At 41.2% G+C, this 21,246-nt stretch overlaps 1 protein-coding gene across 1 annotated transcript in view; it reads right to left on the minus strand.

Moving 5' to 3' along the window:
• The window catches only part of LIMCH1 (LIM and calponin homology domains 1), a gene marked incomplete at its 5' end in the record, with an annotated part of 185,854 nt that overhangs the window by 67,008 nt on the left and 97,600 nt on the right, over positions 1-21,246 (minus strand). Inside the window, 3 exons of the mRNA XM_082316561.1 lie at positions 3,144-3,254; positions 6,294-6,324; positions 9,644-9,750. Of these exons, the coding sequence (XP_082172687.1) occupies positions 3,144-3,254; positions 6,294-6,324; positions 9,644-9,750 (249 nt within the window). The remainder of the gene's footprint in view (positions 1-3,143; positions 3,255-6,293; positions 6,325-9,643; positions 9,751-21,246) is intronic.

Consider the following 21,246-nt stretch of genomic DNA (forward strand, 5'->3'; position numbering starts at 1 on the left):
AAGGTCCCCTAAGGCCAAGCTAAACTGTGGTAATGTCAATAAGTAACCTCACTGCAAATTGAAGTGAAAGTATTTTCTAAAAACAAATAAAATTCATTTAACAAAGTAGTAATTGGATCCTATGTGGTTTCCTTCCCCAGTCCTGCTTAGTGAACTAAAATCCTGGTAGGAACACTAGACAACACAGATCTGTTTCCCCAAAATCTGCATGAGTTACACACATCCAAAAACAAATCTAAAAATCCTATCAAAATCCCATTTGTGATACGATCCAAGAATCTTTTTAAGAATCCAAATTCCCTAAATCCCCTCATCCCTTCATACCAACCAGCTATTCTCAATCCTCTGGCATGCTTTGATTTTCCTAAATTACTGTATCTGAATGACACAGAACTGCTCAGCAGCTACAGGGACTTAAACTCAGGCAAAAAGCCCCATCCCGCATTCACTATCTCCCAGAGTCTGAAAACAGTCCAATTGTGAACTAATGAGTTCTGCAGACCCTACTTTCAAAGGCCTGTTGATGTTAATTTTGCATGCTGCTCACCAGGAATTAGGAGGCAGGCACCAGGAAGGGATCCTAGACTTCTGTAAACATGTTCTTTACAGCCTTCCCCTTGGCAAAGCTCCCCTCCCAGCCCAACGCCGCCTCACAGACGGGTGCTTGTCCTGCTCTGAGCAAACGTCATCTCCCAAATGTTAGCAATGGGAAAAAGAAATTGGTTATCTACAGGACTGATAACACCGTAACACAACACACAACAGCACGTTAGTCTTTCATATTATCTAATTAAAAACATGGTATGTCACCGAGTGGTAGTAAAAGTATGATTGCCAAATATAAGATGCATTTCTCCAGGAAGTTCCACCCACTAAATATAATCAAAAAGCCGTGAACATTTTGTCACTGGGAATTTCTGGTTTAAAAATAAAGAATAATGCATATCCAAATAGTTAATTAAATTAAAAACAGAGTAGCATGAATAAATTAGAAATGAATAGCCCTTTCAGTATGAGAAGTAGAAAAAGATGAGTCCAAGACAACTTACATCTGAGCTGTCTTTTGATTTGCTTATTAAAAACGGAGGGCAGAGAGGATTTATAATAAAAAACCTAAACCAGACTGAATTTATGGTCGATTTAATTATTAAATTCAGTGGAAAAAAATGCCAGTAGAGAATGTGATAAAGTGTCTTTTCATCACTCGAGCTCAGCTATAAAGAACATCAGTGTTGCACAGCATGATTAACATCTTCTATTTTATAATCAAATCCTCTTCAAATTCAGCAACAGACAAGCCCACAGTTGCCAGTGGGAAATACTGCAGGGGTACCGGAATAGGGAGGTGACCTTAACATAAGACGCCAGTGGCCCTCGTAACAGTACCACCTAAACAGGACTTTTCAGGACTGCAAAGTGCTCTGTTTCTACATTAAAGGAATATAGAGCTTTCAGCTTTTATGAGATCTCTACTCTGCGCCCAGCTCCAACATCTGCAATGAATCAAGTCCCAGCCTCTTGCTTTTGTCCTTGACCTGCAGTGCTCTGCACTGCCCAGCCAGGCGCTCCACGATCATCAGCTCCCCGGAGAACGCTGCCTGTTGGCCCCAGTCTACTTCATCCCACAAAAGGGCTCAAGATGGGACCTCCAAAATGCGCTGACGATTAGTTTGATGGGTAAACATCACCTGGAAAAAGAGGAGCCTCATGCTGCGAGATTAAACATTAAAAAATAAACCATGATACCGTGCAGCACTCACATTATTTCAGCAATTTTTCTGCGTTAGCTCCTTTGTCCGTCTTTGTTTCACCTTTCAGACTCTTTGGAGTGGGGATTGCATCTTCTATTTGGAAACAACTCAAATATTAACTTCATTTCTTTATTCCTTGGTCTCAGTCATATTGCTCATGAGTGGCAAAGTACCGAGTGATTAGCGCAGGTCATTTCAAATGAAGACCAAAATAAACCTCTGCAGAGAAGCAGGATGTTCTCTTTTCCTCTCCATTTCCACCTGCTTGTTCACAGGAACTGGGCTCACAAACAGGGATTTTACCTGTCTAGTTAAGGCTCTCTGGTCACACTAGGGTGTAGGAACTGCTATCAATCAGCCAAGTACTTCTTCCTCTCCAGTGCTAATCTGGTGCTGGCCCTCTGAGATCCCAGAACGAAGAGCTGCAGCTGGTGCACATGCAGTAGCACAGAGCTCAAGGAGAGTAAAGAGCAAAGAGTCTCCCATGGTCCCCAAACCCTACTGCCTGTGGTGACTTGGCCATTACATGAGATGGGGAGGGAGTAGCAGGCATGAAGCTCTCTGTGGGCTGGAGAACATATCTGCATGGCCTTTCACGAGCAGTACATCCAACACATGCAGTGCTGCACACTGGGTGCTGCCATCTTCTTACATGCCTGCTCCTTGCCCCTTCCATCTCCAGTAAATGCATGCTTGGATATCAAAGCTAACCATTACTGACGTTAAGCGTCCCATGTTGAGGTTCAGGGCATGCTGGAACGCTCAACCAAAAGTCCCCAAACCTCCTTACGGCAATCACAACTTTTCCCTTCCAACACAGCTCAGATCATCATAAACCACCAAATATGATTTCAGCCAGAATTCAGAGCTTGGCAAAACACAGATTCATCATAACTATACCCTTGCTGAAACAATCTTCTCCTTCTACCCCTTCAGCTTTATTTAGATACTTTGGTTTGATGCTTTATGTTGCAGCTTAAAACCAAAAGAGCTGCCCATGAGACTGAATGTTTTAAAGCAGAAAAATCTCTTCTCCTGTGAGTCCTGCCACCTTACTTTTGAGTCTCAGCTCTTCTAGCTGAAATTCTGTGTCGTAAATGAAAATAACTCAAACCAAAACCTAAGGAAATGAAGGTGACAGAGCCAAGCGACAATTCTAAAGTCCTGTTTGACATCACGTGCCGCATCACTGACATCACCACAAAGCTGGCTGCCAAAGAAAGTTGTGTTCATGGCTTGGTAGAGTCAGAAACATTTTTGAAGGAGGTAGGGGTTTACTAAGTAATTTGTACTCCAGCCCCCTACTTCTCTCATATTTAGCAACAAAAAGGTTATTTATGGGAGTAATAATTCAAATGAAATTTCCATTCCCAAAACATAACAAAAAGATACCTTTCTCATTTGTGCCAGCAAACCTTCAAACTCCTTCAGGTTCAGGGTTGATCCACTGTATGACGTGCAGCTGTTTGCCGCTTTCCCTAGCCAATAAATGGTGACTAATACCTGCAGAAGTTAACAAGAATTAAGTCAAGCCATCTACACAGTCACTTAGCTAAATTCACTTCCCTTTAGCATCTCTCATTTATTCTATACTGCACAGCAGCACAAGATTTTGTTATAAATCAGAATTGAAAGGGAAGTGTCTGTCAGTGGTTAAACATAAACACATTGGGCAACTATGAAAATTTAAACAGTCCTACAGAACATGTAACTTAACACATTATCTTCCTGGTATTTTTATAAAAAAGTGAAACCATCATGTCTGCCTGGAAAATAAACAGCAAAAATAAATCTGAATAGAAACACCAGGCAAGATATTTTTAACTGTCTAGAAGACACACTTGTAAATATATCTGTTTGTAAATACAATAGGAAAAAAATTCCCTAAAGAGTACAAATACTAGTGGTCATTAATTAAAACCATTAAGACTAATGGAATAAATAAAACATCTGAAATGGGTGCCTGTCTATTTCAAGGACAGAAAAGGTAGTTCCACTTTTAATCATCTCAGTGTAATTAACCAGATGACATGGGAACATTTACTTCCAGGCCTCTGCTAGCTTAAGAAATGGTTAGTCCAAGATTAATCAAAAGCCATGAGCATCTGGTTGTTTCTACCAGACTAAAGCGGAAAGAGTTAGTGGTTTCATTCAAGTTCTGACTTGATATCTCTCCATAACTCAAAAGCCACTTCAAAACTAGCATGGAAAAAAAGCCAAGAATTGCTCTTGCAAATGTTTATATACCCTCTCACTCCTTTAGGTAGCAAAGAAATCTGATCTGACACTGCTGGTGCTGCACTTGTTTTAGGAAAGGAGAAATTAAGATGCTCAGGATGGTCAAATCCAACACTTCCAAAAATGCTGATATTTATATCATGCAGGGAAAGCAAACAGTCCTCCTCTGCACCCACATATGTCTCCACTTAAAGCAATGTCTTTAATGGTACCTGTGCAGCAGCAATTTGGACTGGAAACTGATCGTCAAAGGCAATTCAGTTCAGTGTTTTGCACTGTTTAAAAATGCCAAACCATCACCTCAGGACTTAGGGCTATTTCCCATTTAATGGTCATTATTTCTGCATATTCCGTGACATTGCAAAGTATTTAACTGCAGAACAAACAGGAAATATTTTGATGTGGAAAAGATGTGCAACCAATCATAAATAATAGTTCCCATTAACTGTCTCAAAAAAGTTAAATAAACTGAAACATAGTATTTTATGTTTTGATGGGACAGGGCCATATAATGCATACTATATAGTGAACTAAAGAAAATAGGACTAGGAGAAATCCCAAGGGGGCACTGGGGACAGACATCTCTGTCAGACTCTTCTTCCCTAAACCATGCACCCACATTCCTTCAGTGCTTCCTCCTCAGTCCGTATGCTAGACTTCTGATGAGCCTTTTCTCATCAACTTTCTCTAACATCCCCATTTTTCATTTAAGTGTGATGTCCAACATCACACACAGCACTCCAGCTGAGGCCCTGCCAGAAAAGGATACAGCATGTGTCACACAGATCCCCTGTTTAAAAACAACTGCGGTGCATAATGTGAAATATATTCTATTTTATATATACATATAGTTTATATTTCCCTTTAGTTTATAAATAATATACACGCCATGAAATAACTGAATAAAATTTTTAACGAAGTTCAGAAATTTTCCCCTTGTTTTAAAATTACATCCAAATTGATACTACTGTGCTGAGGGAAAGGAGGTGGGTTTACCAGTATTGATTTCTTTTTGTCTTGAAACAACCTTTATCTGAGCTGTTTTCCTTCAACCAGCACTACTCAACAAATTTATGTAAAAAATTCTTACAGTACATGTTCTCAAGTTAAGTGAAAACACTTGCAAATATAGTATTCCTAGCAACCAGGAAACTGTCCAATTCATTTTGCCATTCAGTTCTCTCATGAAGGTTGTGGTATTTTTATTTATTTCTGCTAGCATTTGATCACTTTCTCTCTTCCTCCTTTCTTTATCTACCTCTTTGTTTTTTCTCCAAATAATGTCACATTTGCATGCAATTCCAACTGGCTGCCAGCCAAGGTTGCAGGATCAGGCACCTGGAAAGCGTATATTGCCTACAAGCACATTGTGGAGGATACTTTTGAAACTTTACCTTTAAAACAATACATCTGTACAAAGATATTTAGCCAGTGCCCACAAGGGTGCTAAAATGCCATAGCTGAACTCCTTCCCTGCAACTTTGTGTGCTGGATGCAGAAGATATTACTCTAATGATGATAGGAAAGACAGGATGAAATAATTTGGGTTTTTTTAAATGTTTTTTTAATTTATTTTTTACCTGCAGTCATGATTACTGGCTTGCAAAGTTATTAGGAAAAGGACTTGGCATTTCCTAGCACTTTATAGGGATGTGAGCCAAATATAAAATGAATTTACAGCAGTTTGCAGCTGACTAAGGACAGACAGCTTGCTAGGCTTTAGGATAATAACTAACCCTGAGGCCAGCAAAGTTTAGCCGTTTTCTTTTCTACTTAACAATTACAGGACCATTATCATTGCTATTAGTTTAAATCAACAGAAATTAAAGTTAAATGGATTAGCCTTTCTAGGAAAACACTAATTTATTTGGAAGAATAATGAGAAGGCTAGCAAATCTGACAGTAAAGACTTGCATCCAGATCTAATGATCATTTTACTTCATTTTAAATACTTTGTGCAAATTTACTTTATGCCTATATATTCATGAAAGGCTACAAAAGTGTAGCTTCATGGGAGAGTCAGACCATTCCCAGTGAAAACCATGATGGACAGCAGAGAGATCACATTCTTTATCCCTTAATTAAGCACAGACAAACATTCTTCATTATATTTCTATCGTAAGGCTGCTTTGCCATAGCAGATCTACTGAAGTTTGCAGTAGAACCTGGTTAGATTTGTATTCAGAAGAACTTTTCAGCGATATTCATCTGTACTAAGTTTTTACTGACATAATTCTTGCTCAGGCCAAATACAGGATTAACCAGACAAAAAACAAAACACAATATTCCAAGTCATGTACTTACATTTTTCAGCTTCCTACTATAGTCAATGTTCCTGGTTGCACACACACACACACACAAAAAAAAAAAGAGGAAAAAAAATAATCAGAAAGCAGACACACTTTCCAAGAGCGTGTATGCAGCAGATCACGTTTTCCCTAACAAAAGCCTACAGAATGCTTCTGCTGGCTGGAAACACATGAAAGCTAAGAAGATGTAGTTCACACATTCATTTATTCATAACGTGGGAGTATTTTGTCACCATTACTTCAATCATTAAATTAGAATTCTGGAAGTACAAAAAGAAAATGTGTTTATAATGGTCCCACAGCAAAGTAGGACAGTGCCAGAAATATTTCCTTTAAACAGTGTTGCTGATTTCTTCAAAAAAGAAGACCAAAGTCCTCACTGCTAAAATGCGTTCTGCAGTAATCCAACAGTCAGATTCTGCTCTGTGATAAATCATGCAACCCATACAGATCCTGGAAGCAACTGAACATGCATAGGGGGCTGAGGAAAGCATCAGCAAATATTAAGGAAATGGAGCAGGTGCTTCTGTAGAAACAAGCATCACAAAGAATAAAGTAGATGGGTGAAGCGACAGAACCTGCTGTGAAAGACATATTTATCTTTCGAATGTATACTCGAGCACTCAGACCTTGGCAACCTTCTCAACTTAGTTTTTCACCAACGTTCAAAGGGTGGAAGCTTTATGTTAGAAACAACAAAGCACAAAGTTTGCACAAACGTAATCAACGTTTCAAAATTCAGCAAAGAAACCATTAAAAAAAAAGAATGGAGGGAATGCGTATCACATTTAGGTGCTGAAAAATAAATAAAAGCACTTCAGATTTAGTACAGATTGTCTCCTGATTATTTATAATGGAATTGCCTTCTATTATAACAGTAAGTCCACTCCAGCATTAAAGGTTACCTGATAAAAACAAAAATAAATGTACTTAAATCTGTGAGAACAACGAAAGCCTAAATATAGGCAATACTAAACCAAAGTATTTTTGATAACATCGTTTTTAAGCCAAAGTTTTATCCACCAATACCCACGTACTAAGAAAACCAACACAGTCCTATTTTTTTTCTTAATAAAATAGCAGTGGAAAAGAGTCTTGTTTAACAAGTCAAGAAGAAATTCTTTACAGCATTAGCTCATAACTTTTATAAGCTGAATGTTCCAAAAAAAATAGATCTAATGCATACTTCAATTAACATCTATATAAAAAAAATTGTTAAAAATGTCATTATCTTAATCATGTTCAATAATGCCATATTCATCCTTTACTATAGAACAAATACTATTTTTACCATGTTTAAAAAACAACCCAAAAGTCTGGAAAGGGGGGGGGGGGGGGGGGGCAGAAATTACCTTCATGCTTTGGGAACTAGCTAGCAGAAGACAGTCTTGAACATATTTCTCTACAACAGTCATGGACTTGGCTTGCACACCTCAACTCAGTTACTCAGCGTGAACTTGGACAGTGCTAGGAAAACATTTGGCTCATTTCCACAGCTGCTTTCTCTGAAGAGTTGATGGGGAGAAAAATCCATGCCAGTGAGACACTTCACATCTATCTAGCATCATATTCAGCGGGGGGCCAAGCCAGCTCCACAGAGTGTATTACTCCTGGTTGAACTTGCTTAGGTGCTGGACAGCTCTCCTTGGAGCTCCACGCTAGTCCCAGCCTCTCAGCCTGCCTCCTCTGAGGCACTCCACCATCCTCAACCCAAAAAGATCAAGGTTCTTATCAGAAAGACCCTTTCTGTCTTGTTTTATATGGAGACTAGGGATTGTTTTGCAACTCTCTCCAGCCACTCATTGTCACGATTTTACAGTACGTTGTGAAGAACCTCTTTCATTGCAATATTACCAGATTCAGGAGAAATACATTACATAGCCCCCTCTATGTACAGGCGAGAAGAACATCATATTAGAGCCAGAAACTTGGAAGGGAGCAAAAAGTGGGAGACTGTTCCTTAAAACAAGGAAACTGGCCAATTCAATTTTCAGAACCTTTGAATTTTCCCAGACAGTGCTTGAACACCATGAAAACTTGCCCAGCTTCCACTGCCAGAAGGGAAAAAAAATAGAATGCCGCTGAAATTTAGTAAATTGTTTCCATATACTTTTCTAAAATGGATATGCCTGACCAGGATTTCATTAGTGATCTTTTCGGCCAAATGAAACAAGGCCATTCAATCAACTCAGCAGTATTTGCTTGTCTGTAGAGCAATAACTTTTTAATATTACACATGATCGACCCAAAAATTTCAGGAAAACTTCTAAATAACACCAATTAAAAATTTTGTTAATTTTATGAAAGTGTGGGGTGCTCTTGCTTTTGGGAGGTGTGGAGCTTGATTGCCGTTAATATATATGGCAGAAAAATACAGTTTGACTGCTTCTGTTCCTCTAGTCCACAGTGACAAAGTCTTCCCTGAAAGGGACAACAGATCCTATTTAAGACCTCAATCTAGGACTATATGGACTTTGATTCAAGCCTGCTCTGTGTGACCTTAGGCAAGTCAGTAATTCTTTCTGTGCCAGTTTCACATGTATATTTTAAATCACTTTGTGGGGTGAAATGCTGAAAATACAAGCATTGGAGTCTAAGCACCAAGTACTCTTTGCAGTGAGGGATGTGCACATACCATGGCTAAAAAGCTGTTGATTAAAAGGAGATTTAAAAACAAACAAACAAACAAACAAACACTTCACCCCCCAAAAAACATGAATTAGTTATTAGGAAGGAAAACCTCTTACTATGTGTTTTGTCATTTGTGTGGTAGTAGGTGTGTGGCTTTGGTGAAAAAGTATCTAAACTGTGGCATTTTCGGTCCACACAGTTCACACAGACATCCTCAGCCCAAATATAGTGTCCTAACCTATAGTTCTTGCTAGAAAATAAACAGATCATGCTCGTGTCTGCACCTTGTAGAGTCTTAGAGGCCTATAAGTGTCCTATAATGCATTTTCAAAGCAGTTTAATCTGAAATAACAGAGCTGTGATTTTTTTCCCCCCAGCCTATACAGTTCATTAGTTGGACAGACAAAAAAGAATGCCATCAATTTAGACTCAGGAAAACCCCTAAGTCCCACAGAATCTCATTGCGTAACTAAAACAGTATTTTAAAAGAGCTGTGGTTGATCTCTCTGGGAAAAATAACAGGCCTTAGAGAAAGCCTGTTGAAGGGAACAATGTATTCTTCCCAGCGCTGAAGGTTTCCCAAACCTCAGCTTCCTATTTGCTTTATACAAATGACAATTCTATAGCCTTTTTGCTCATCCTTTAAATATTTACTGTTGCATCACATGCATCTGAGGTTGTAACATGCTAATCGCAAACTGCTGTTGTACTTACTTGATGGTTACTCTGTTTGATGTGTCCTGCAGATCACCAGGATCAAAAAGCTGAGATTCTTTAAGTCCCAGCTCTTTGCAGCCTCTTAAGAATAAGATGATATTATCCTGAAACGAGGCAAAAAAATAAAATACTTTTAACTCTTCTTCATTGAAAAAAATAATCCTACTGAACCAACCTCTCCCTGACTCAGTAACAGCTCACAAACAGTTGTATCATTAGTTAAATGAAGAACCAAAGACATTTCCAGTCACATAATTTAAGAAGTCAGTACATGTTTTGTTTGAAAACCAAATAAATATGAAACAAAACTTTTTTTTTTTATTATTTTAAATATGTAACTGCAACGAGCTTGTTGACTCTTCTCTTTCCAAACCCAGATGTTGGCAACTTCTTTAACTGAAAAAGCCCTGCTAATTTCCCCACCTACTGCTGTAGGCTGCCAACACGGCTTCAGCACGTTACGGGGCAGAAAAGAAAAGGCCGGATTTCTGAAGGGAGCAGGAGGAAGGGTAGATATGAAACAGCCCACCGCCATTTAAACAAGCAGTTTGTTCAGAAAACATTTTGCCTGTCGATACAAACAAGCCAGTTGCTCCTAGTTAACACAACCAGCCTCTTGCCTCTCCAACCTTAACCAGCCAGAAGCCACTGGGAAAAGAGGTAGGTGCCTTCTCCCCAGATAAAATGCTTGAAGCTACACTTTACATGACCACTGTCTGTAAGAAGAAACACCACCAATTTTGTAACACTTTTTATGGAGGATTTACACTTTTCAGAGTGTAAAAAATAAAAATCAGCAACTAAGAGAGATTAAGCACAAACTGATATAAGCCTCTTTCAAACCAAATACGAGTGATGACACATGGGTTTGCACCGAGGGGATTAAATCTGTATGCGTGCATACACATTTAATACATGTTTTATACTTACTTACATATACGCATGTACACCACCCCCCTTTTATAGAACCAGTGAATCTTTCTTATGTGGATAAATCTTGAAGGTCAGTAGAGAACAAGTTTTTAGATAGAAACGTTGCTAGATCAGCAGCTGCAATAGTAGGTGTGTGGACAAGTAAGGATATAACGTACAGCTTGATATTCTCTGAGGCCTCTCATCTCCAACCTCCAACTGGAGGTAAGCTGCCACACGAAGAGTGAGTGAGGAGCAGAAGCACAGCGTGGGGCAGAGACCTCCATTTTTGTAACAACTGGGAAGCAGAGGAGCCTGGGCAGCGTTCAGCTCTTGCCCACCCTGTGTGACAGAGCAGGATTCGTGAGCAGGGCTCTCCCCACATCTGCTCCCAGGCTTTTGTTTGGGTGGCACGGCCACAGCTCGGCGAGAGCAGCCCTGTTTATTCTGTCGGGGCGCAGCCATCAGCATGCTAATCGCTCCAGCTCTCCGCATGCCAACGCTCCTGCACACAAAGCTCGCTGTCACCAGCCACACCGCAAAAAAACACGGACTTGGAAATTTAGAGGAGTCCAAATCTCCCTTTCTTCCCTGGCTGAAACTTAACAGCTCTGGAAGGGAGCCAGGGGGAAAGGAACAGCAGTCGAAAGAGCAGAGAGCCCATAACCCAGAGAGACAGCATCATTCATGACATGAAAAGATGCTTGTAAAATTCCCCATCTGGCTTACTGTTTGCATTATAATTTTTCCAACTGCAACGTGAATAACTCTTGTGTTTAGCCTTTGATGGAGGACAGTCCTGGTCACTTCCAAATAGTGGGTGGAACGATGTGTAAATCTAATAAAAATGCAAAAGCATTTAAAAAACGTTCCTAACAATATTTCCCAACAAAAATATACAGGACATACAGGACACAGTAACCTAATAGGTTTAGAAAACAATCAAAGGAGCAGAAACTCCAGGGATAACTAATTGCACCCATCTTTATGCCAAAAGTTCACATCCAAGTTATGCTAAGCGGTAACAAAAATATCAGCCATTTGGCAGACGTAGTTTGCAAACTCAGTTCTTCTGTTGATGAACAAATACCCACTTCTCAAAAAAACCCAAAACAAACAGTGTCACCACCCTATGCCTGTTTTCGTACATGCTTTTATTTTGCTGGTCATCGTAAGAATAACGCCAACAGTCAGTAACACCATCACCCCAACAATTCCTCAGAAAGCTGGTATCTTATATGGGCATAAATAACCATGCATGTTAACAAGACGCAATTAGTCAGTACTAAAAGTTTTTGCTTCTGTTAACAATCTCGTAGTTTTATTTCCCAGTGGTCCTAAAACTAGCAATTTGCCTAAAATGATTAAAAAAAAAAAAGCCAACAAAGACATTGTTTCCAAGTGACAGATATTCAGGTAAACCTGCCTAGGCTGCACATCCCCAAGCCAAAATGTATCTCATACTGCCACAAAACTAAACTTTTCCTGGTTTGCTTCAGTGCAGTTGAAATTTGTATTTGTTAGCTCTACTGAGGCACTGGACAATACCACTCCTAAGTCACTAAAAGGAGAAAGGAGTCTTATCATGAAGACCCAGCTCCCAGGAAAGCTTTCTCTCTGGATTACTACACCTTGCATTGGCCAAGTCCTGGTTTCTTCAGTTCTCAGAAAATTTTGCTTAAATTTTTTGAGAGAAATTATAGTTCCATAGCTGTTATCTCCAAGTACAAAATTTTTTTAGTCACCTATTCTAAAGTGCCACTTCTTTGTTGCTGTTAAAGAAACTAAAAAAGAAAACAACCCAAAAAACGTTTACAAGCAGCAACATATATAAAACATCCTTACCTTTGTAAGGGACTGAAAATATGCACTGAATGTGCATGTCCAGCTCCTTACAACTTGGCATAGCTAAATAGGTCACGCAAATGGGTCACACTTGCAATGGCAAGGATCGCAGCGCGGCCAGCTGCTGTGCCTCAGTTAACAGGGCAGTATCTTTTACAGCGGTCTCAGAAGACACACGGCCAGAATTCAGTCCCTCTGGCAGCCCCTACAAGGCACTAACACAGAATTTCCTCAGCACATTAAATGGAGATGATATGGCCTCTCTCTGAGTGGCTACTTGCTGCAGTTGCAGAATTGAGTAGACGGAGGACGGGTCACTTGGTCAGCACATCATTTCCTACAGCCCCAGAGGACCTGCAGCTGTCTCCTGCTGGCTCCTCTTGCTTTCAGTCCACACCACTATTCGATCAAAAATCTTCCGGTTTTTGTCCCTGTACACCCAGAGAACGAGCGAGCTTACAGATTACGGTCTAAATTTCTTTTGCAAATTTTATCTATTTTTTTGTCCATAAAATTTTAGATCTATAAATCTATAATCTATAGATATCTCTAAAATTTTATCTAGGTTTTCTCTATAAAATGACATAAACTCTAAACAGGCTGCTTACAGAAGACAAATGCTTCAGTGTGGTGGCAGGCAGAGGACACAAGCTCAGGATACACTGACAGGTTAAACGCCAACCCTTTTCTGCTTGCCTAAGCAGAGTCCTGACAGTTACTATTAGATCAGCACTATAAGCAATGTCATTTACTTTTAAGTATTAGAAATGCAAAAGTTATTAATGTAAATATTTTGCTATGCTGAATTTTAGAACAGAAAAATTAGCCAACACACAAAACATTACAAACTCTTGGGCAAAGTCAGCCATGAACCAGCAAGAAGGGCCGGGGAGGAGCAGGGAAGGATGAACAGGAGCGCGGGGCACTGACTCCCCGAGTCAAAAGGATGCATGGGAAAGAAGGGACTGTAAAGCTGCTCCTACTCTCACAACTCCATTTCAACACTGTCACCTTTTCATCCTTTCTGGTGTGTAACCTGCATGACTCACCTCTACAAAAGCACTTTGCCAGGACAACCACCTGCAGGTAACGCAGAGAGAATGGGAGGCAGAGGAGTTACACCTCCATGAAGATGGAGGGAGGGAGGAAAAAAGTATGCTGCTCACTTGTAATAATTTTTTTTTTTTTTAGAAGACTTATAACCCATGTGCGATAAATATGAAAAGATGTTTACTGTATAGCATTAGGTCATTTTGCTCACACATGAAGTAGAGCACAAAATCCTGAACGCTGTAAAAAAAAAAAAAAACCTCAGAAATTGGCAGTTGTGCAGGACAGACACCCTGGAAAGCCACCGCAAATTCACACAGTAGCACTGCCAACACACAAGATAGGTCAAGCTAGCGAGAATCAAATATTCACAGCAGGCAAATTCTCTCCATAGGATCTGCTGATCAGATGCAATGGCAAACAGCTTGCATTTGGCCCACTTCCATTCCTTTCATCTGCCACAATAGTACACAAAATATTCTCACTGTATCCACGCTGCAAATCAGACCTGCAGCTTATCACTGTGGAACCATCATTTGTCAGATGTGCTACATGGCCTGGATGAGATATACAGATAAACTCAGGGAAAACAAAAGCAAGCCAAGCTGTGTATCTGCACAGAACGCTGAATAAAATGCCAAGTGCATGCCACTTCTGCAAGTTGGAGATATTATTAGTTGCCAGTAGCACCACGCTGTTTTGCAGGACAGCTGCAGACAAACAGGTGGCCTTTTTCATTTCTGGAATGCTGAAATTTTCCCTGTTCCAGAAAAAATTGGAAGATTTTATAAGAATATATATGTATTTTTTTTTCCAAACTGCTTTTCTGAGCAATTTCCGAAACACCCTCTTAAAAGCCTTCTGTTTACTCTCAACATTTCTTCCTAATTCCCTCATTTTTCCATTTTATATAAATAATCAGTGGTGATAATTTAGTTACATAACAGCAATGGATCTTGACTGATTCACAAGCAGACGGAAAGGAAACACTGAAATATTCAGTTCAAGTCCACCAGGCAAGAACTTTTATGAGAGGGGCTGGGAACTTTTCATATTTTCATATATATATATATACACACACACACACACACATATATACACACACATATGTATATATATACATACACACACGTATGTATATATATGTTTTACTATTTATTCAATATGCTTTGCTGTATATAAATGCTTTACTGTTTATACAGTAGGCTTTACTGTATCTACAGTAAAACTACACTTTCACAAAACACTGTTTTCTGTGACAGAAGCAACTCGATCGCAGTCAGGACACGGTCACTTAGAAACTTCGGACGCTTAGTCTGCAGAAGATGACGGATGACAGCACCCCAGAACTGAAGGCAAGCCCCACCAGAGCAGGAAGGGGAGACAAGGCTGCGCACACCCCAAAAGGATTCTGGCACACCACAGCCTCACCTAATGAAAATTAAACGCTACGTGGGGAAAAACAGAAGGAGAGCGACCGTGGGAGCAGGGAGGGAAAGCAGGACTTACCGGCCCGTCAGCCCGACCCGACCCTCGCCTCCCAAAGCGCAATAAACGGGCGGAGCGGCAGGAATGACAGCCGGGGCGGCAGGAATGACAGCCGGGGCGGCCGGCAGCCGCACCCCCAGGCCCACCCACCGCCCCCCGGCGCTGCGGCCCGGGCAGCGCGGCCCGGCCCCCGGCCCCGCGGCCCCACAGGCGGCGGCGGGCTGCGCTCCCGCCCGCGGGCGGCGAGCCACGGCGCGCCCGCGGGCCGGCGGCAGCGGAAGGGCAAAGGAGGCAAGCGATCGCCCTGCGTGGAATCCTGCGAGCCCCGACGGCAAGGGAATAAACAGATGAGGGTAAACGGGCGGGAACAACGCAGCCCGGCAGGGGATGAAGCGTCCCGCTCCGCAGGCCGGGCTGCCGGCAGGGCAGGGGGAAGGGCCCGGCTCGCCGGCAGCACCAGCAGGCCTGACCAGCCGTCCCTTCAGCAGCTCAGCAGAGGAGGCAGCGAAGACTCTCTTTGCAAAGAAAGCCAAGCCTTTTTCTGCTTCTTTTGGGGCAATCGGCAAGGAAAAGACGCGTCTCCTCAAACAACAGCCCCGCTGCCTTAACAGAAAGGCAAAAACCGCCTTAAAAACTCTGTGAAGAAAATGGGTCTGTTGAGAGCATACTGCAACTACACAAAACACACCAGAAACCCCAAACGTGGCTCTAAGCAATCTTCAGATAACATCTAAGACTGCCAGAAAATGTTCACTACCAGACCCCGAAGATCCAGCTGGAAGTGCCAAATTCCTACCAAGGTGCTTAGATCCTGCTGCTTCCAACCAGGCTGACGAGGTCGGAAAAATGCAAGTGCCTAGAGCAAGAAGATAGTGCACAACTTTGATACCAGTACTTTACGCTGCTTTGGTAGTATAAAATTTACCCTCCTTTGATAGTGTGAAGGAAAAGCTGGGTAAAGGAAAGAACATACTTCATTTATCTTTTCAGAGAGCTGCTCTTAGCATCTTTGGCATCCAGCAAAATCTTTTGCTAGTAGTTCCAATCATTAGTCTTATATAAAGCACAAGCACATTCAATCTACATTAATAAACTGAAAATAAGTAACAACCCCCCCCCCCCACCTCAAAATCACTCCATGAGAATGGGGGGGGAGGGACACGGACAGGGGACGACGCACGCTCTAAAAAACAAGCCCAAAATGAATTAAATGTATTATGCAAATCAAATTGTGAGTGCACTTGTCCTCCAGATATCAACAAGCACAATGTTTAGAATTGAAAGCTTGCAATTCCTTCAGAAAATCAGAAGCACAGCAGCATTACTCAAGAAATTCTTTGACATTTTCCTACATCTGTCCTTCACCATCAGATTATTTGGTTTTTAAGATCTTTGCCCTGTAACAAATTTCAACCACATTTATATGTCTCTTATGCAATGCAGTGTATTACTATCGTTTGTATGATGGTTGTAACTAAAATCCTCGAAGAGGAATGGCCGTATTGTGCATAATGAAATGCAAATGCACGGAGATCAGAATATAAAATGGCACTGGAGGTCCTGGGCAGGTAGTGAAAATTTCACGCTGGGTACAGAATGGATGATTTATCTTATTTCTGCAAATTTTAAAAATGAGCTTAAAATCCCTGCAGCATGCTATGATGTAAAAGGAGGGAAAAGACACTGTGGACAGGAAAGGAGAACAGGGAACGAGAGAAGAAAATAATGGGAGGGGACCATACGAAAGGATATGAGCAAGAGCAGCCTTCAACTCAACAGGCAAAGCAAACCACGGGGGGGAGGGAGGGGTGCACACAGCATGAGCACAAGGCTGACCCTATGACTTCACTAGTTAAGGAGGTCCTGATATTTCTCCTTGCTGCATCAGGTCATTATCCCTGAAGGCACAAATAAAAGATTTAAACAAATGGGGGCTCAGTCAACATCCTTGTCTTTGGGGGAGAGAGCAATCAGATGATGCGCACTCCCTCCCGTTTGCCAAACCCGAGATACACCCTGAGTAAGATGGCTTTGTTTACAGCAATGAAGACAGAACATAGGCAGGCAGGGAAAAAAGCCCAAAGCATTTCCAGGCTATTCACTGGCTCCGATGCTGATGAAATCACAGCCAGATGTCAGCCAGATGTCAGATTTCACCCAATCTTGGAGAGGGGGTGCCTATCTGATGCCATATTCTATGGTAACAGCCATGCTATGGCCAAGGAAGAGGACAACATTTCCATCCCTTCTCTGCAGCTTTTTAGCATCAGATGACAGCACTTGGCTTGTGGAGGTTGGGGCCTCAGCTTCACGACTTCTTCTGTTACCCACTTTTCATATTTTTGATGAATAAAGCTCACCAAAAGCAGGGTTAAAAACAAGCTCACATACATGAGTATGTGAGTACTTTACTTTTACTTTACTTTTACTTTACTATACAAGTACTCCTAGAAGCTGCTGGGAATTCACCTTGCAAATCCAGAGTCAGATGGGTATAAACACAAGGACAGGAGAGGCACCATCAAAAAACCAAAGCATGGTTTCTTCTCCTGTGATGGAAAAGACTGTTATTTACCTTGCTCTGCCTTGTTGGTTGGGCTATGAAGTGGGTCTGTACAAAACTTACCGCAGAACAGGTTGGGGAAAGAGCTACAAAAAAGACAAGACGGAAAGAAACATCGCAACAGCAATGTTCTCAGTGCAACTGGAGCTCAGAATCTGTGGCATCTACCCCTTCTTACCCATTGTCCTGGTTTCAGCTGGGATAGAGTTAATTTTCATCTTGGTAGCCGGTATGGGGCTGTGTTTTGGGTTTAGGATGAGAACAATGTCGATGATACACGGATGCTTTGGTTCTTGCTAAGTAGTGCTAAGCTGTCTCTGAATAGGTGCTGTGGCGCTCACACTGGTCAAGGACTTCTCAGCTTCCCCTGCTCTGCTGGGGAACCCTTCTGATTCTCTCCCCCATCCCACTGGTGGGGAGTGAGCGAGCGGCTGCGTGGTGCTTAGTTGCTGGCTGGGGTTAAACCACGACACCCATCCTCCTGGCAATAGTTGAGCTATCTGAAAGAGGGGAAAAAAGGTCATGAAGACCGATTTGACCTTTATTTGCACTCACATTATGAGTGCTGGGAGTATCACTAACCTAAACACAGATTTCAAGGAACCCTGAAACCACGGCTAGTGCTACACCACTTCCCTCAGGACATCGTCTTGGGGAAACCGGACACTCTCCGTTCTCAGCCCATCCCCGTGGCTGCTGCCCCCACAACTGAGCTCTACAGCAAAATATAAAAACGGGCAAGAAATTCACAACTAAGGAGAACATGCTGTTTTCTAAGTTTGGTTTATTTGTGTGTAATTACCAGGACACGATAAAGCGTTACGGAAAGTACACAATCTGACTGGATTTAGAAGATCTCAAAAGGCAGCTATCCCAAACAAACTGCTTAAAGTAAAAAAAAAAATAAATACATAAACTTTAAATCTAGAATTACAAGATTATAAGAACTACTACAGCAGATATTGTGAGAACAAAACTAGGCTATAAGTCAGGGGCGTTCAAGCAACGGGACCATCAAAGAAACTAACCTGAGCATTATATATGGGAAAGTACATTTTTTTCACTAGACGTACTGTTAAAGCTTATCACCCTGCATTTAAAAAAGAAAAAAAAAAAAAGAGGAGATTCATAGATGAATAAAGTTGAATTACCTCCTGAGTGATATAGCGAAAAAGTACAGCCCTGGGGGAATCCAAAGGAACACTGCAAATAGCTTAAGCCCCAACACAGATAAGCCCTTTACGTGTTACTTACAGCCATCAACTACAACCAAACACTGCTGAAGAAACCTTTGCCTTTCCTGACTACTGTCAGGGCAATCGTGTGTTAAGCCATGGCACAATAGATGCTTTTAAAAAGCTATTTATGTGTTCCTGCTAAGATATTGTACTATGGTGGTAAAGAATATTGCCTATGCATAGCAGATCTATGTGCTAAAATTTATTCCATGTTTTCCTTAATTACATTAGCAGGTCTACTAAAAGATACTACCTTTTTTTCACATACCCTGCCTTCCTTCTCTGCCCACAGATTCAAAGCTTCATGGGATCCCTTTGATCACATTTGATATTGCAGGGCACTGTTACCCAATGCCTGCTTTCTATATTTTGACTCGACTGTAGAGGAAATAACTTTGTTTTCCAGGAAGAGCAGTGTTGACTATTCAAGGGACCAGGCTTCAGGGAACTGTCAGATGCAACTTGGCACAGGACCCTTGGGGTGGAGTGGGGCTAGCAGAGAAGAACATCAGGAAAAATCCTGTGCATCATGAGCCTCTCCACCTGAAAAGGTGTGTCTGAGGATAACTGATTACCTGACCAGCATTTTCTATTATAAACCAGTACAGGTAACTTAAAGCATAACCAGTGCACCTGCATGCACATTCAGAGATGACTATCTGAAAAAACACTTCTCAACCCGTGATCACTACAGACTGTTTCTAGTTTTCCTCTCTCACTACATCCAAAGCAAAGGGCAAGGACAAAAGAAGGTAACTGGAAATGAGCAATAGTGAGATTTACACACGATGCTTTTCTGATACACAAGAACCTAATTAATCAGAGACAAAAAGCTTTACTGAAGTTATAGCCTCAATTCTTACCTTCCCCTGGTCATTTATCAGCTGTCTTCCTACTCAGGCACAGAAGCAGATTTCATTGAAGTTGTATAATCCCAGAAAATACAGGATTTTTATGAAAATATGTGCATGATGAATCTCATTTGGAGTTTTGCTGCATCCAGCTGTATTGAACTAGCTAAGTGCAAAACTTTGAACATCCAGGGCCATAGAACAGCTGAAATTTTGTAGAGTTTATTTTTAAGGTTTGAAAATGTAAAGGTACAAAAGAAATTGGTACCTAAAATTAAAAGCAATTTGACATGAAACCTCTGAAAGTGAATGTGTGACCACCGCCTGGCAGCCTCATAACGCTTCTAATTGCAGCAGCTACTCACTATTAACACGACTTTACTTTCTTGCCCCTTTCTTCTATGTTGTATGTTCTCTTTTGCTTGGTATATTACGCAAAGCTATCTTCCATTTAAAGCCAAAAAATAGTAAGAGTTGGCCAATACTCGGACTTCTCTCAGCAAAGACGGCAATCCGCTATGCAAGGATCAGGATAGTATGGAGCCGGAGCTGCTGGAGGGCCTCTGCGTCCCAATGTCCAAGTACAACTGCTGTAGGTGGGCCTCAAAAGATGCAAGAAAGCTGCCTGTGGGGGCCGGGGGCCTGGCAGTAGCTGTTAAAATCAAACCAAATCTCTGTTCCCCAAGGCAAACAGCAAAATAGAGAAACCGCCAAGGAGGACTCATTCCTGCTCAGTTCGTGACCTCAGCAAAAAAAGCAACGAATTCCATTTCTCCTTTCAAATTAAACATCTACTCTTTATTGCCAAGGAATATGTTTTAATAATCTGTGGTGTTCAAGGACTGATAAACATCAGAAATCTCTTTGCTGCTGTTACATGATACCTGACATACATCCCCCCCCCCCCCCCCCCGCTTTGCATTTTCATGCCAACATTACATAAAACGTACCGGACTTCTTTAATGTACAGGTTGGGGTTTCCTTGCAAATACTTCTCAAAGAAGCTGTCCAAAAAACACTATTTTTTTTAATTGGCTCTTTGTACTGAATTAAGTTCCAGTATGTTCCACTTGGAAAATCTACATTACTGTTTTTACTTCCAGTAAAAAAAAAATAAATAGAAAGCTTTCACATTTAGATGTCTAGAATGATTTCAGTGAGGAAAAGGAAGGGGTAGAAAAGATCAATAATTTTCAATTTGATGCAAGTGCATTTTACAGACAACCAAACTATCTGTGCTAAATAAAATCAGCGCCCATTCTTAACTTTGACCATATATAGTGTAACTGCCTAAATTACTAAATACCACAACACCCAATCCATGTATCTGTTGTTTGTTTCTCAGATTTGAAAACATAAATTTGGTGTCTAGGTAGCATGGCCATAACTGTCAGTCATCTTGAATATCTCCAGTTTTGTTTTTTTTTTATGGTAAATATTCACAGCAAGATGAGCTACCCAACAGTCTGGCAGTGATTTCTTTTCCGTCCCTTTTCAACCATCAGTAAATCATTCCCCAGATGTAATTCAGCAACTGGCACAATTATTCATGAAGCTATGGTAGCTGCAAACCTAGATGGATTATGCAGAATAGCCAACTGGTGGTTCCTGCTCAGAACAGTCACAGGTAAAGCTAGCAGAGATGTTCCTGCA

This window comes from Platalea leucorodia (genome assembly GCF_965183815.1).
Source record: "Platalea leucorodia genome assembly, chromosome: 6".
NCBI classification, from domain to species: Eukaryota; Metazoa; Chordata; class Aves; order Pelecaniformes; family Threskiornithidae; genus Platalea; species Platalea leucorodia.